Genomic DNA, 16813 nt, shown 5'->3' with positions numbered 1-16813 from the left:
GGGTTACCTTGTAACCTCCCCAGCGCTTAGAACAGTGCTTTCGCACATAGTAAGCGCTTAATAAATGCCATTATTATAATTATTGCTGGCCAAACGGCAGCACTATTCTCCAGGTTACCTTGTAACCTCCCCAGCGCTTAGAACAGTGCTTTTGCACATAGTAAGCGCTTAATAAATGCCATCATTATTATTATTGCTGGCCGAACGGCAGCACGGCCCCTGCTCCCCCCGGTCTTACAGAACAGCGGGGGGAGCAGGACGCCAGTGCGAAAGGCGCCTTCCACATCCCCAGGGAGCAACGGCATGACATCGCCCACCTCTGACCCCCCGAAAGTGCGGGGACGCGGATCGGGGACTGGCCTGGGGCGGAGACGCGGGGAGGGGGGCAAGGGACCGTCCAAAGAGGCATAGAAAACAGGCCTTTTATTAACACGTTTCTCCGGCTACTACCTCCCGCCCGTATTGGACACCCCCCCGGGGGGTGTGGGACGTTGACGGTGTGGAAGACTGGGAGGGCGGAGCGTGGGGATGTTTGCAGGGGAAGAGACGGTGTCCCGTCCCCGCCGCCCGGCCGACTGCAGCCTCCGTCCCGGCGGGGCCGTGCCCCTCAGGCTCTCTTGGGCCGGTTGCCCCGGGGCCCGGTCAGCACCGACATGTAGAGTCTGCCCCAGGCGTAGGAGACGCCCAGGGCGCAGTAGGCCGAGGTGAAGAGCAGGGGGGCGAAGGGAAACCTCGATGCCCAGGGGCTGAGGGGGAACAGCAGCTCGCAGCACACGCCGACAAGCCCCAGGCCAACCAGGTACAGGGTTTCCATCCGTCCAAGAAGAGGTCTCTCCTTCCTGGAAGGAAAAAAACCAGTCCGCTTCGGGTCTCCCCCCGAGGCCCGCCGCGGGTCTGGGCTTCGCCCTCAGCCTCGGGGGTCCCAGCACCGACACCCATCAAATAACAATAATAATGATGGCATTTGTTAAGCGCTTACTATGTGCAAAGCACTGTTCGAAGCGCTGGGGAGGTAACAAGGTGATCAGGTTGTTCCACAGGGGGCTCACAGTCCCATTTTAATAGATGAGGGAACTGAGGCCCAGAGAAGTGAAGTGACTTGCCCAAAGTCAGAAGGTGATCAGGCTGTCCCACAGGGGGCTCACGGTCTTAATTCCCATTTTACAGATGAGGGAACTGAAGCCCAGAGAAGTGAAGTGACTTGCCCAAAGTCACAAGGTGATCAGGCTGTCTCACAGGGGGCTCACGGTCTTAATTCCCATTTTACAGATGAGGGAACTGAGGCCCAGAGAAGTGAAGTGACTTGCCCAAAGTCACAAGGTGATCAGGTTGTCCCACAGGGGGCTCACGGTCTTAATTCCCATTTTAATAGATGAGGGAACTGAGGCCCAGAGAAGTGAAGTGACTTGCCCAAAGTCACAAGGTGATCAGGCTGTCCCACAGCGGGCTCACGGTCTTAATTCCCATTTCAATAGATGAGGGAACTGAGGCCCAGAGAAGTGACGTGACTTGCCCAAAGTCACAAGGTGATCAGGCTGTCCCACAGGGGGCTCACGGTCTTAATTCCCATTTTACAGATGAGGGAACTGAGGCCCAGAGAAGTGAAGTGACTTGCCCAAAGTCACAAGGTGATCACTTGTACTTCCCAAGCACTTAGTACACTGCTCTGCACACAGTAAGCGCTCAATAAATACGATTGATTGATTGATTGATTGATCAGGCTGTCCCACAGGGGGCTCACGGTCTTAATTCCCATTTTACAGATGAGGGAACTGAGGCCCAGAGAAGTGACGTGACTTGCCCAAAGTCACAAGGTGATCAGGCTGTCCCACAGGGGGCTCACGGTCTTAATTCCCATTTTACAGATGAGGGAACTGAGTCCCAGAGAAGTTCAGTGACTTGCCCAGTCACGAGGTGATCAGGTTGTCCCACAGGGGGCTCACGGTCTTAATTCCCATTTTACAGATGAAGGAACTGAGGCCCAGAGAAGTTCAGTGACTTGCCCGAATTCACAAGGTGATCAGGTTGCCACAGGGGCTCACAGTCTTAATTCCCATTTTACAGAGGAGGGAACTGAGGCCCAGAGAAGTTCAGTGACTTGCCCAGTCACAAGGTGATCAGGTTGTCCCACAGGGGGCTCACGGTCTTAATTCCCATTTTAATAGATGAGGGAACTGAGGCCCAGAGAAGTGAAGTGACTTGCCCCAAGTCACCCAGCTGACAGTTGGCGGAGCCGGGATTTGAACCCATGACCTCCGACTCCAAAGCCCCGGGCTCTTTCCACTGAGCCACGCTGCTTCTCAGCAGATCAAATCTAGGGCCAGACCCCGGGCGGGGAGGCCCAGCTAGCGGGACGAGCCCGGAGGTGGGAGTCGGGAGATCCCGGTCCTCACCCTGGCTCTGCTCCCGGCCTGCTGGGTGACCTCGGGGAAATCGCTACCTCTCTGGACCTCACCTGTCAACCGGGGAGGGGTAGCTCCCGCTTCTCCTGCCTCTCCGGGCTTTGGAGTCAGAGGTGACGGGTTCAAATCCCGGCTCCGCTACTTGTCGGCTGTGCGGCTTTGGGCGAGTCACTCAACTTCCCTGGGCCTCAGTGACCTCACCTGTAAAATGGGGATTAAGACTGAGCCCCCCGCGGGACAACCTGATTGCCTTGTATCCTCCCCAGCGCTTAGAACAGTGCTTTGCACGTAGGCGCTTAAATGCCATTATTATTCCAGCACTTAGAACAGTGCTTGGCACATAGTAAGCGCTTAATAAGTGCCATTATTATTCCAGCGCTTAGAACAGTGCTTTGCACATAGGCACTTAACAAATGCCATTATTATTCCAGGCGCTTAGAGCAGTGCTTGGCACATAGTAAGCGCTTAATAAGTGCCATTATTATTCCAGCACTTAGAACAGTGCTTTGCACATAGGCACTTAACAAATGCCATTATTATTCCAGCGCTTAGAACAGTGCTTGGCACATAGTAAGTGCTTAATAAATGCCATTATTATTCCAGCGCTTAGAACAGTGCTTGGCACATAGTAAGCGCTTAATAAGTGCCATTATTATTCCAGCGCTTAGAACAGTGCTTTGCAAATAGGCACTTAACAAATGCCATTATTACTCCAGCGCTTAGAACAGTGCCTGGCACATAGTAAGTGCTTAATAAATGCCATTATTATTCCAGCGCTTAGAACAGTGCCTGGCACATAGTAAGCGCTTAATCAATCAATCGTATTTATTGAGCACTTCCTGTGTGCAGAGCACTGTACTAAGCGCTTGGGAAGTACAAGTTGGCAACAAATATTATTATTATTATTAAATGAGGGAGTGTTTGGGGGGAAATCGAAGCACTCTGTAAAATTGAGGGATTGACGCCAAGCTTCCTTCCCTCCACTCCACGTCCAACGGAGCCCCCCAGCCCCGTATACCCATCGGGTAAGCGACGCATTTGGGTGGGTGGGGGGTTCGAGCGAGCTCGATTTCGACTATATGTCTCTATAGGTTGCCAATTTGTACTTCCCAAGCGCTTAGTACAGTGCTCTGCACATAGTAAGCGCTCAATAAATACGATTGATGATGATGATGATGACTAAACAGTCTAACCCACCTCTCCCGCTGGTCCAACCTGCAGCCACCTCGCAACCTGCCTCCAGGCCCTTCTCCTTCCAACTGTCCGAGGTCGGCAGCGGCCGACCCGAAGGCAAAGCGCTCTCTCAGAGCCCCCTCTCCCACGAGCGTGTTTCATTTTTCCCGTTACCTGAACAAGGCCGTCAGCGAGGAGACGCTGTAGACGGTGAACAGCAGCATGAGCAGGATTTTAACGGGGAGCTCTAGAGGGGCAGAAGGGAAAAAGGAAAAGCCCGGATGACGCGGCTGCGGAAAACGGCCCGCCTTAGACGGCGATCGCGTGTGGGAGCCACGTTCTCTCTATCCGCTCGCCGGCGAGGCGGACGACGGTCACGGGCGACGTTACCTGGCGCCGTGAAGAGCAGGGGGAAGAGGGAGTAGTGTCCGGTGGTGGCCAGAATCAGGAAGGTGCCAGCATCCTTGGCGCTTTCCACGGCCAGGAGGCTAGAATGAAAAAGCCACGGTTGGCGACCCGTCCGAGGCAGGGGATCGTTTCTGCTGCCTTCAAGCCCCCCGTTGGCTACCGGTGAGGCCCCGACGGCAGCTGGGCCCAGACTTCGGCTAAGGACACGTTCCCTCCGGGCGGCCGGGACCGTGGGACCGGCCGCGCCCCCCGATCGGAGGGGCGGCCCCCTTGCCCTCTCTGGAGTTGGCGGCCAAGGCGGCGTGAGCGGGGTCGAGCGTCTGCCGGCCGCCCGCTCACCTCATGGGCAGGATCGCCAGGAGGATGGCTTTCTCGTGGACGTGCCACCCGAACATGAAGGCGCTGAGCGCGCAGAGGACCAGGCAGCGCAGGAAGCCTCTGGGCCCTTGGGGTTTAAACCAAAGACAGAAAACAGAGGGCTAGAAACAACAGGCGGAAACGAGACTTCAGTATTGTGGCCGAAAGGCTTCGAGAGACATCACTCGGGCGCGGGGAGAGGGCGGTGACACCTCGCCTCTCCCGGCTAACCGGGGAAACCCACCCCTGCCCCGCGATCCTTCACGCGATCACGGGGAAAGTCACCACGGAAAGAGTGGACGCAAAAACGGGCTTCACTCGTTGAGGCCCAACGGTATCCGTCAGGATGCCCATTTTTTGTTCTGAGGCAGAGATCGGTTCCAGGTGAGAAGGGGCCCGGGGCCCGGGGGCGGTCTTGCGGGTGCTGGGGGGGGTTTCCGAAGCCCTAGTGTGCTCCCTTCCCACTGGAATCGAATCCCGTCCAAGCAATACTGGATTGGGGTCCCCCTCGGCGCCCGGGGTTCCTGACCGGCCGATCCCCAGATGAACGCCGTCTCGGACAACGCGGGCTCGCGGGTCAAAACCTCCCTGCCGCCCGCTTCGCGCTCACCAAGACGGCGACCAGGGTGCAGGCGAGGGCGGCCAGGGGCGTCACAGACGGAAGGACCGTGTGCTGGAACTGCCGGACCAGGCCGCTCGTCATCGACGCTTTGGGGATCTTCTCGGGATCCAGAAGTCCGTATTTCAAGCCTGTGGAGGGATGGCGTGTGAGACTCCCCCCGCCGGCCCGGCCTCCGGGCAATCAATAAATACGATTGATTGATCTCCGCTTGAGGTGGGGTGGGCCCGCTGCCTCTCGTCGCCTCCCGCCGCTCTGCCGCGTCGGGTGCGTTGTTCATGTGAGAGGAAATCCCGCAGGGAACCCTCCCAGCCTGCCGCCCGGGCCGTTTAGGCTGCACCCCGCCGTTTAGGCTGCAGGCGACGGGGACCCACCATAGTCGGGACGCTGGGACCCTACCGTACCGAGGACCGAGAGGACTTTGTCCGCTGTGTTGTATAAAGCCCAGAAATTGGGAGCCCAGTAGGCGTGGCAGAGGCCTCTCTTGAAGGGGAAGAGCCGCGAAAGGACTTGAGGCAGCTGGTTCTGATAAAGGAAGAGTGAGACCGGTCAAGGGAATTTCCCACCCTCCACAAACGCCCGGGAGGAGGGTGGAGAGAGGAGGGGGTGCCACGCACGGAGCGGCCAACGGAGGAGAACCCGCTTCGGACGCTCGCTCACACGGTTATTGGAAGATGGCCGAGAAAGAACTGTGGAGCGTGGGCTCCGGCCTACGTCCGGGCCGTTCCCTTGGTTCATCCCGCGCTGGCGGGTCACTCAGGGCGCCCCTCCTCTCCCTTTAGCCCTGCTCCAACCTAGCTCCCAAGGCCTCCGCCCCAACCGTGCTTCCTCTGCTACCGTTTTCTTTTAAAATGGCATTTGTTAAGCAGTTACTCCGTGCCAGGCGCTGTACTAAGCGCTGGGGGTAGCTACCAGATAATCGTGCCCCACACGGGGCTCGCAGTCTTAATTCCCATTTTACGGATGAGTTACCAGGCAGAGACGTTACGTAACTTGCCCAAGTCACCCAGGAGACAAACGGCAGAGCCGGGATTAGCACCCAGGCCTTCCGTCTCCCAGGCCCGTGCTCTATCCACTGGGCCACACTGCTTCTCTGTCATGGCCACCACCGGCCCGCAGACGGCCCGCGCTGCCGGTGCCACTCAGGGCGTTCGGGCCCACCAAAGGGGCCCCAAATAAATCCGCTTGGGTGAGCGGGGGAGTTGGCAGAGAGTCAAAGACAGGGAAATCACATCCCTAGGACACCCAAGGACCCAATCAATCAATCAATCAATCGATCAATCAATCGTATTTATTGAGCGCTTACTGTGTGCAGAGCACTGTACTAAGCGCTTGGCAAGTCCAAGTTGGCAACATATAGAGACAGTCCCTACCCAACAGTGGGCTCACAGTCTAAAAGGGGGAATCCAATCAACAAGCCTGCTGTTGGGTAGGGACCATCTCTATATGTTGCCAACTTGTACTTCCCAAGTGCTTAGTACAGTGCTCTGCACAGAGTAAGCGCTCAATAAATTTATTTATTATTATTATATATAATTTATTATGAATATTATTACTCTATTTTACTTGTACATACCTATTTATTTTATTTCGTTAATATGTTTTGTTCTCTGTCTCCCCCTTCTAGACTGTGAGCCCGCTGTTGGGTAGGGACCGCCTCTATATGTTGCCAACTTGCACTGCCCAATCAATCAATCAATCGTATTTATTAAGCGCTTACTGTGTGCAGAGCACCGTACTAAGCCCTTGGGAAGTCCAAGTTGGCAACATATAGAGACAGTCCCTACCCAACAGTGGGCTCACAGTCTAAAAGCCCAAGCGCTTAGTACAGTGCTCTGCACCCAGTAAGCACTCAATAAATACGACTGATTGATTGATTAAATACGATTGAATAAATGAATGAATGAACAAGCCGGCCCCGGGGCCACCTCGATCATGTTCTGCCGACCCCTCGGCAGCCGCCAGATGGGTGGGATCCGGGACACCCACAGGGGAGGCTGGGGCGGGGGGGAAAGGGCAACGTTAGACTCCAACAGTCCAACGTTTCCCCCGTCGAGAAGTCTCCCGACACGGTTCTGGAATCTGTGCGGATAAACCCCCCAGCTGGCCCGGCTCGCCTCCGGAAGGACGCCACGCCAGGTTTGGGAATGAGGTCTTACCAAGGCCACGAAGGGGCCCAGCGAGAGAGCGGACACGAGGCCGACGATGGAGCCCAGGGCGGCGGCCCGCAGCCAGCTGAAGCTGCTCCAGCGGACGGACCCGCCTGGCAAGAGAGAGCGCGGCGCCGTCGACGGTCTCGCCGGGCCGCGCCGGCGGAGCCTGCCCTCGTCCCCATCCCCTCCCGGGGGAGACCGGGGTGCCCGGGCCCGCGGTCCCACGGGCCGACTTCCGAGGCGACACCCCACTTCCCCCATCGCTTGCCTGGCTTGTTGGCCGTGAAGCAGTAGGAGCGCAGCAAGTAGACGCCGTAAGCCGGGGCCAAGTACAAGTAGATGTGCTTGAAATGCAGAAGGACGGCGAAGATGAAGGCTCCCTCCAAATGCCTTTTCTGGAACAGCAACACAGGGAGCCCTGAGGGCGGGGGGATGGGGCGGAGGACGGGTCAGCGGGGGAGCGGGCCGCGCTGTCGGCTCGGGGTGAACCCGGCCGCCACGGGCTCTGGCGACAAGCTGGCCGCCTCCGAGCGCCCTTCGGCCCCTCGGGCGTGCGGGCCACCGTGGCAGGAGCCCTCCTCCTCCTCTGCCCCCAGCTCCAGGACAAAAAGACAAGGAGGGCTGCCTGCCCCGAGAGGCCCCGGGCAGACGGGGCCAAAGCCAGACGGGGAGGGGGCAGGGAGAGACGGCCAGCTCCCTCCTGCTGCTCCGGCGCTGGGACCCGGGAGAGTCCGCGTCTGAGTGAGCCAGGAAGCGGACCTCTCCCATTCTCCCTTCCTCCTGTTAGCAGGGCCCAGACCGACAACCCTTCCAAGCCCAACGTCACCCTTCAAAGCACACGGGAACCTTACTGACGGAGCCCGAGCACCCGGAGGCGAATTCAGGACTACTCTGGGCTCTGAAAGCTCGCCGGACCACAACCAAGGCCGGATTTTGGGGGTGTATCTGTCTCCCGGGTCCAACCCATCAGCCTCCCTCCATCCCCGGCCAGCTCTTCTGGGAAAGACGGAGAGCGGTGGCCAGGAGCAGCAGGAGAGCGGGAGAACGAGAATGCAGGCGACGGACACTTCCAGCCCCGGAGCCGGCGCTGACCTGAAAGAGCCGCGCGATGGACAGCAGCATCAGGCCGGATAAAAAGCCGTTGTACTGGAAGTGAATATCTGGGTCGGGGCGGGGTCAAGGAGAGGATCCCCAGAGTTGGGAATTCCCAATCAACAGGGCCAGCGTCATCCCGGAACCACTGCCGGGACCCGAGAGCATTGGTGAAGGGTCAGTGGGTGCTCAAAGGACTAGGAAAATGGTTTTCCTTCTCTCCTCCCAGGCCCTGGAGTGGGAAGAGCTCCGGAGAGGGGCGGCAAGGATACGGTCCACGATCAGCAAGCCAAAGTTCCACAGAAGGAGGGCCGCCAGGATGAAGGGCGGCTTCTCCATGAGGTCCTTCCCGCTTTTCTTTCCTTCCACGCACCGGCAACACCTGCGGGGGAAACAACGCCCTGGCACTCTCTTCGCCCCCCTGCCTCGCTCTGCTTGGAAAAGGCGGGCGGCCCCAACCCCCGGTCCCCACCCCCACAGCCCGCACGGCTGGCAAACCGAACGGCTGAGGCGTCGAGGCCCCCGCGGCCAGCCCGGATCCCCAGTCGGGTGCCCGTTCCCTCCTTACCGCTATGGCTCCTCATGGGTCCGCCCCCGCGCTGGAGAAATGCTTTTCCCGCGGAGCAAAGTTTGAGAGCCAGGAGGGAAGAGGGCCGCCCCAAAGCTACGTCCTGCCTCTGGCACGGAACACCCTCCCTCCTCAAATCCGACAGAAAATGACTCTGCCCCTCTTCAGAGCCTTAGTGTCGGCACATCTCCTCCGAGAGGCCTTCCCTGACTAGGCCTCCATTTCCTCTTCTCCCTCTCCCTTCTGCACCGCCCTGATTTGCTCCTTTTTCATCCCTACTCCCAGTCCCACAGCACTTGGGTCCGCACCTGTCATTTATTTATATTAACGTCCGTCTCCCCGTCTGACTGTGAGCTCGTTGTGGGCACGGCACGTGTCTGTTCTATTGCTCTATTGTACTTATCCAAGTGCTCGGTACAGAGCTCTGCACATGGTAAGCGCTAAATAAATACAATTGACCGACTGAGCGTTCGTCCCCCAAGCCCGCGCCTGGGCCCAACCGAGGCAGACACCCGAGCCTTTTCCGCTGAGGCCCTTTTCTCGCCGGTTAAGGGATTCGGGGAGCATCTACTCCATGCCCAGTCCTGGGGCAGCGATGAGGTCATCAGGTCGCCCCCGGCCCTGGCCATCACAGCCGCTTGGGCCCTCCGGCGTCCTTCACGGTCGACTAGCCGGCCTCCACCCCGGTCTCTCGGTCCAGGTCTGACCGTGGCCAGGGAAAACTCGGGGCTCCACTGCGTCGGCCTCCTCGCTGACCTCCAGTCTCTCCCCTGCTCAGTCCATCGTCCTTTTCTCAGCTGCCCGGATGGGCCCCTTTTCTGTCTCCCCATTTCCAGCCGCCTGAAGGAGAAACTCCTGCCCATCCACTTTCAAGCACTCAGTCGGCTCCCTCCCGGCCCGCTCATCCCTCCCTCTCCTCCCGTTACACCTCAGCTCGCACTCTTCTCTCCTCTCAAGCCGACAAACTCACTGGGCCTCGTCTCTTGCCGCCAACCTCCCCGGCCCGCGGGGGTGGAGAGTGCGGGCACTTACTCTCGGACAGCGTATATAAAGAGAAGGTCCGTGAAGATGACCGAGAGCCTCTGGAAAAGCACGGTCCGGGGGCTGGCGTAGTTCAGGTTGCGGACGGCCAGCATCTCTCTGTCAAAATACTTGGCCACGTGGGACAGAGCGAACTCGAACCAGGCGAAAAAGGGAGGATAATCCAAGGTCCACTCGGAGGTCGCCTGGGCCACAAACCGAGACACGGCACCCGTCGGGACTTTCCGAAGACGTGACCGGAAAGGACGGCTTCATCTACCGGCTCGGAAAGGATCAGTCAGAGGTCTCGAGGGCTTTCTGTGGGGGGGAGCACCGGACTGGGCACTTGGGAGAGTCGCACGATGGAGTTGGCAGACCCGATTCCTGCCCTTGAGGCATTCAATTTCACCCAACCTCCAGATTTGGGTCATTCAAACGCTTAGAACAGTGCTCTGCACGTAGTACGCGCTCAATAAATACCCTAGATCTGCTCGATTTTAAACGGCCGGCCGAAGCCTCCCAGGGCCCGCTCCTTCACTTTCTAGGCCTGAACCTCCTTTTTCTCTCGACTCCTTTTTCCTGCCACCTGTGCTTCATTCTCAACTCGTCTCCTGGGGTAGATACAATTATTTCTAGACTGTGAGCCCATTGTTGGGTAGGGACCGTCTCTATATGTTGCCAACTTGGACTTCCCAAGCGTTTAGTACAGTGCTCTGCACACAGTAAGCGCTCAATAAATACAATTGAATGAATGAATTCAGAATCAGGTCGGACACAGTCCCTGTCCCGCGTAGGGCTCAGTTTTAATCCCCATTTTACAGATGAGGTACCCAAATTTTATTTGTACATATTTATTCTATTTATTTTATTTTATTAATATGTTTGGTTGTCTGTTTCCCCCTTCTAGACTGTGAGCCCACTGTTGGGTAGGGACCGTCTCTATATGTTGCCAACTTGTACTTCCCAAGCGTTTAGTACAGTGCTCTGCACACAGTAAGCGCTCAATAAATACGACTGAATGAATGAATTCAGAATCAGGTTGGACACAGACCCTGTCCTGCATAGGGCTCAGTTTTAATCCCCATTTTACAGATGAGGTATCCAAATTTTATTTGTACATATTTACTCCATTTATTTTATTTTATTAATATGTTTTGTTGTCCGCCTCCCCCTTCTAGACTGTGAGCCCGCCGTTGGGTAGGGACCATCTCTATACGTTGCCAACTTGTACTTCCCAAGCGCTTAGTACAGTGCTCTGCACACAGTAAGCGCTCAATAAATACGATTGAATGAATGAATTCATAATCAGGTTGGACACAGTCCCTGTCCTGCATAGGGCTCAGTTTTAATCCCCATTTTACAGATGAGGTACCCAAATTTTATTTGTACATACTTATTCTATATATTTTATTTTGTTAATATGTTTTGTTCTCTGTCTCCCCCTTCTAGACTGTGAGCCCGCTTTTGGGTAGGGACCGTCTCTAGATGTTGCCAACTTGGACTTCCCAAGCGCTTAGTACAGTGAGGGGGAGGAAATTGGGGAAAAAACCCAACCACTGTTGGAAAGGTTAATTCTCATCCATGCTAACGGGGGATTGGAGAGCCGGGAAGGAACATGGACAGAAACAAAGTACACTGGGTTTAATCCACTCTCGTCACGCAGGCAGACTCCTCTAATAATAATGATGGCATTTATTAAGCGCTTACTACATACAAAGCACTGTTCTAAGCGCTGGGGACGTTACAAGGTGATCAGGTTGTCCCACGGGGGGGCTCACAGTCTTAATCCCCATTTTACAGATGAGGTCACTGAGGCCCAGAGATGTGAAGTGACTTGCCCAAAGTCACACAGCTGACAATCGGCAGAGCCGGGATTAAGCGCTTAGTACCGTGCTCTGCACACAGTAAGCACTCAATAAATACGATTGATTGATTGATTAGCCTCCTCTAGACTGTGAGCAGGGAATGTGGCTACCAACTCTGTTGCACTGTACTTTCCCAAGCACTTAGCACAGTGCTCTGCACACAGTTAAGTGCTCAATAAATGCCATTCACTGATTAACTGACTGACAAATGACTGGGCCCGGCTTACCTCATAATACCACTGTGACACCGGTAAACTGTGGGTGATTGCAAGCCAATTTCTGTGCACTTCAAAGTCTGTGGAATGGCTATCAAAAATAAAGAACAGACAGAATAAATATTTCCATTGTTTCTCTCCTTGTCTGGTTATGTCTCTCTGTCTCCCCCTTTTAGACTGTGAGCCCAATGTTGGGTAGGGACTGTCTCTATATGTTGCCAATTTGTACTTCCCAAGCGCTTAGTACAGTGCTCTGCACATAGTAAGCGCTCAATAAATACGATTGATGATGATGATGATGTCTCCCCCCCTTCTAGACTGTGAGCCCGTTGTTGGGTGGGGATTGTCTCTATCTGTCGCCGAATTGTACTTTCCAAGCGCTCAGAACAGGGCTTGGCACGTATTAAGTGTTAAATAAATGCCACTATTATTATTATTATTATTCTCTGGGCCTCACTGACCTCATCTGTAAAATGGGGATGAAGACTAGGATTCCCCACGGGGGACAACCTGATTCATTCATTCAATCGTATTTACTGAGCGCTTACTGTGTGCAGAGCACTGTACTAAGCGCTTGGGAAGTCCAAGTTGGCAACATATAGAGACGGTCCCTACCCAACAGTGGGCTCACAGTCTAGAAGATGACCTTGTATCTCCCCCAGCACTTAGAACAGTGCTTGGCACATAGTAAGCGCTTAACAGATACCATCATCATTATTATTTTTCTCTGGTCCTCAGTGACCTCATCCGTAAAATGGGGATGTAGACTGGGAGCCTCACGGGGGACAACCTGATGGCCTGGTTTCTAGAGAAGCAGCGTGGCTCAGTGGAAAGAGCCCGGGCTTGGGAGTCAAAGGTCACGGGTTCTAATTCCAACTCCGCCGCTTGTCAGCTGTGTGACTTTGGGCAAGTCACTTAACTTCTCTGTGCCTCAGTTACCTCATCTGTTAAATGGGGATTAATAATAACAACAATAATAATAATGACATTTATTAAGCGCTTAGTATGTGCAAAGCACTGTTCTAAGAGCTGGGGGGATACAAAGTGATCAGGTTGTCCCACAGGGGGCCCAGTCTTCATCCCCATTTTCCAGATGAGGTAACTGAGGCAAAGAGAAGTGAAGTGACTTGCCCAAAGTCACCCAGCAGACAATTGGCAGAGCCGGGATTTGAACCCATGACCTCTGACTCCGAAGCCGGGGCTCTTTCCATTGAGCCACGCTGCTTCTCATTAAGACTGATTAATCTCATTAAGATTAAGACTGTGAGCCCCACGTGGGACACCCTGATCACCTTGTATCCCCCCCTGCGCTTAGAACAGTGCTTTGCACATAGTAAGCGCTTAACAAATACCATCATTATTATTATTATCCCAGAGCTTGGCAGTGCTTGGTACATAGCAGGCATTTAACAAATACCATCATCATTACTACTACTATTAATAAATATGACTGACTGACACTGATCCCCCCCAGCGCTTAGAACAGTGCTTCGCACATAGTAAGCACTTAACAAATACCATCATCATTATTATTATTACCCCAGAGCTTAGCACAGTGCTTGGCACATAGTAGGCGCTTAACAAATACCACCATCATTATTACTATTAATAAATATGACTGACTGACTGATCCCCCCAGTGCTTGGGACAGTGCTTCACACATAGTAAGCCCTTAACAAATACCATCATTATTATTATTATTACCCCAGGGCTTAGCACAGTGCTTGGCACACAGTAAACACTTAAATACCATCATCATTATTACTACTAATATGACTGACTGATACCCCCAGTGCTTAGAACAGTGTTTCGCACATAGAAGGCGCTTAACAAATACCATCATTATTATTATTATTATTACCCCAGAGCTTGACAGTGCTTGGCACATAGTAAGCGCTTAACAAATACCATCATCATTATTACTACTATTAATAAATATGACTGACTGATTCCCCCCAGGGCTTAGAACAGTGCTTCGCACATAGTAACCGCTTAACAAATACCATCATTATTATTATTACCCCAGTGCTTGGCACATAGTAAGTGCTTAACAAATACCATCATTATTATTATTACTCCAGTGCTTGGCACATAGTAAGTGCTTAACAAATACCATCACCATTATTACCACTATTAAATATGACTGACTGATTCCCCCCAGCGCTTAGGACAGTGCTTGGCAAATAGTAAGCGCTTAACAAATACCATCATTATTGTTATTATCCCAGTGGTTGGCACATAGTAAGCGCTTAACAAATACCATCACCATTATTACCACTATTAAATACGACTGACTGACTGATTCCCCCCAGCGCTTAGGACAGTGCTACGCACATGGTTATTGCTTAACAAATACCATTATCATTATTATTACTACCTCAGAGCTTAGCACAGTGCTTGGCCCATGGTAAGCGCTTAACAAATACCATCATTATTATTATTACCCCAGTGCTTGGCACATAGTAAGCGCTTAACCATTATTACCACTATTAAATATGACTGACTGATTCCCCCCAGCGCTTAGGACAGTGCTTCGCACATGGTTACTGCTTAACAAATACCATCATTATTATTATTATTATCACCTCAGAGCTTAGCCCAGTGCTCGGCCCATGGTAAGCGCTTAAAAAATACCATCATTATTATTATTACCCCAGTGCTTGGCACATGGTAAGCGCTTAACCATTATTACCACTATTAAATATGACTGATTCCCCCCAGCGCTTCGCACATGGTTACTGCTTAACAAATACCATCATTATTATTATTATTACTACCTCAGAGCTTATCCCAGTGCTTGGCCCATGGTAAGCGCTTAAAAAATACCATCATTATTATTATTACCCCAGTGCTTGGCACATAGTAAGCGCTTAACCATTATTACCACTATTAAATATGACTGACTGATTCCCCCCCAGCGCTTAGGACAGTGCTTCGCACATGGTTACTGCTTAACAAATACCATCATTATTATTATTATCACCTCAGAGCTTAGCCCAGTGCTCGGCCCATGGTAAGCGCTTAACAAATACCATCATTATTATTATTACCCCAGTGCTTGGCACATAGTAAGTGCTTAACCATTATTACCACTATTAAATATGACTGACTGATTCCCCACAGCGCTTAGGACAGTGCTTCGCACATGGTTACTGCTTAACAAATACCATCATTATTATTATTATTACTACCTCAGAGCTTATCCCAGTGCTTGGCCCATGGTAAGCGCTTAAAAAATACCATCATTATTATTATTACCCCAGTGCTTGGCACATAGTAAGCGCTTAACCATTATTACCACTATTAAATATGACTGACTGATTCCCCCCCAGCGCTTAGGACAGTGCTTCGCACATGGTTACTGCTTAACAAATACCATCATTATTATTATCATCACCTCAGAGCTTATCCCAGTGCTTGGCCCATGGTAAGCGCTTAACAAATACCATCATCATTATTATTATCACCCCAGTGCTTGGCACATAGTAAGCGCGTAACCATTATTACCACTATTAAATATGACCGACTGATTCCCCCCAGCGCTTAGGACAGTGCTTCGCACATGGTCACTGTTTAATACCATCATTATTATTATTATTACCTCAGAGCTTAGCCCAGTGCTTGGCCCATGGTAAGCGCTAATACCATCATTATTATTGTTACCCCAGTGCTTGGCACATAGTAAGCGCTTAACCATTATTACCACTATTAAATATGACTGATTCCCCCCAGCGCTTCGCACATGGTTACTGCTTAACAAATACCATTATTATTATTATTATTACCTCAGAGCTTATCCCAGTGCTTGGCCCATGGTAAGCGCTTAACAAATACCATCATTATTATTCTTACCCCAGTGCTTGGCACATAGTAAGCGCTTAACCATTATTACCACTATTAAATATGACTGACTGATTCCCCCCAGCGTTTCGCACATGGTTACTGCTTAACAAATACCATTATCATTATTATTATTATTATTATTACCTCAGAGCTTAGCCCAGTGCTTGGCCCATGGTAAGCGCTTAACAAATACCATCATCATTATTATTATTACCCCAGTGCTTGGCACATAGTAAGCGCTTAACCATTATTACCACTATTAAATATGACTGACTGAATGATTCCCCCCAGCGCTTACGACAGTGCTTCGCACATGGTCACTGTTTAATACCATCATTATTATTATTATTATTACCTCAGGGCCCAGTGCTTGGCCCATGGTAAGCGCTTAACAAATACCATCATCATTATTATTATTACCTCAGAGCTTAGCACAGTGCTTGGCCCATGGTAAGCGCTTAACAAATACCATCAGCATTATTATTATTATTATTACTACTACCCCAGAGCTTAGCACAGTGCTTGGCACATGGTAAGCGCTTAACAAATACCATCATCATTATTATTATTATTATTACTACTACCCCAGAGCTTAGCACAGTGCTTGGCACATGGTAAGCACCTAACAAATACCATCATCGTTATGCCCACTATGACTAAATATGACTAGGCCTGCTATGACTAAATATGGCTGACTGACAGTGACTGAAGGTGCCCAGTCCTTGCCCCCAACGCCCCCCGGCCCCCTCGGGCGGCCTTACTAGGTGGGCACGAGGAGGCCCTTGAGCAGCGTGACGCCCAGGGCCAGAGCGGAGAACCAGCCACCACAAGGCCCAGCCGTCGCCATGGCCACCGTGGCCGCCATGGCCGCCCCTCCTTTCAACCAGCTTTATCGGCAGCGCCGGCTCGCGGACACGCGCAGGCCGCGGGGGACCACGGAGAGGAGCGCGCATGCGCCCCGCTCCACGGCCTCCCCTTAGAGGCGAGTGCGCATGCGCCCCGCGCCACGGCGTCCCCCTTAGAGGCGAGCGCGCATGCGCTCCCCCCCGCCACGGCCTTCCCTCAGAGGCGAGAGGCTTCGAGTTTCCCGCGCTGGGG

At 52.9% G+C, this 16813-nt stretch overlaps 1 protein-coding gene across 2 annotated transcripts; it reads right to left on the bottom strand.

Moving 5' to 3' along the window:
- Nucleotides 1-408: 408 nt before the first annotated feature.
- On the bottom strand, nucleotides 409-16580 carry ALG8 (ALG8 alpha-1,3-glucosyltransferase). Of its 2 annotated transcripts, XM_038761804.1 has the most exons (13): nucleotides 16477-16580; nucleotides 11885-11963; nucleotides 9805-9998; nucleotides 8477-8586; nucleotides 8205-8272; nucleotides 7381-7507; nucleotides 7119-7222; nucleotides 5364-5484; nucleotides 4951-5090; nucleotides 4323-4462; nucleotides 3966-4063; nucleotides 3750-3822; nucleotides 409-839 (listed from the first exon to the last, which is right to left on the bottom strand). In XM_038761804.1, the coding sequence occupies exons 1-13, from the start codon at nucleotides 16578-16580 to the stop codon at nucleotides 608-610; spliced, it is 1590 nt and encodes a 529-aa protein (XP_038617732.1). In that variant the 3' UTR covers nucleotides 409-607. The 2 variants fall into 2 exon arrangements, with proteins under 2 accessions (XP_038617732.1, XP_038617733.1); XM_038761805.1 differs by lacking the exon at nucleotides 16477-16580 and having other exon boundaries at nucleotides 9805-10110.
- Nucleotides 16581-16813: the final 233 nt, after the last annotated feature.

This window comes from Tachyglossus aculeatus, chromosome 20 (assembly GCF_015852505.1).
Source record: "Tachyglossus aculeatus isolate mTacAcu1 chromosome 20, mTacAcu1.pri, whole genome shotgun sequence".
In the NCBI taxonomy this organism is placed as follows: domain Eukaryota; kingdom Metazoa; phylum Chordata; class Mammalia; order Monotremata; family Tachyglossidae; genus Tachyglossus; species Tachyglossus aculeatus.
The sequence above is the reverse complement of the archived record's forward strand: the minus strand, read 5'-3'. Positions and strand labels throughout refer to the sequence as shown.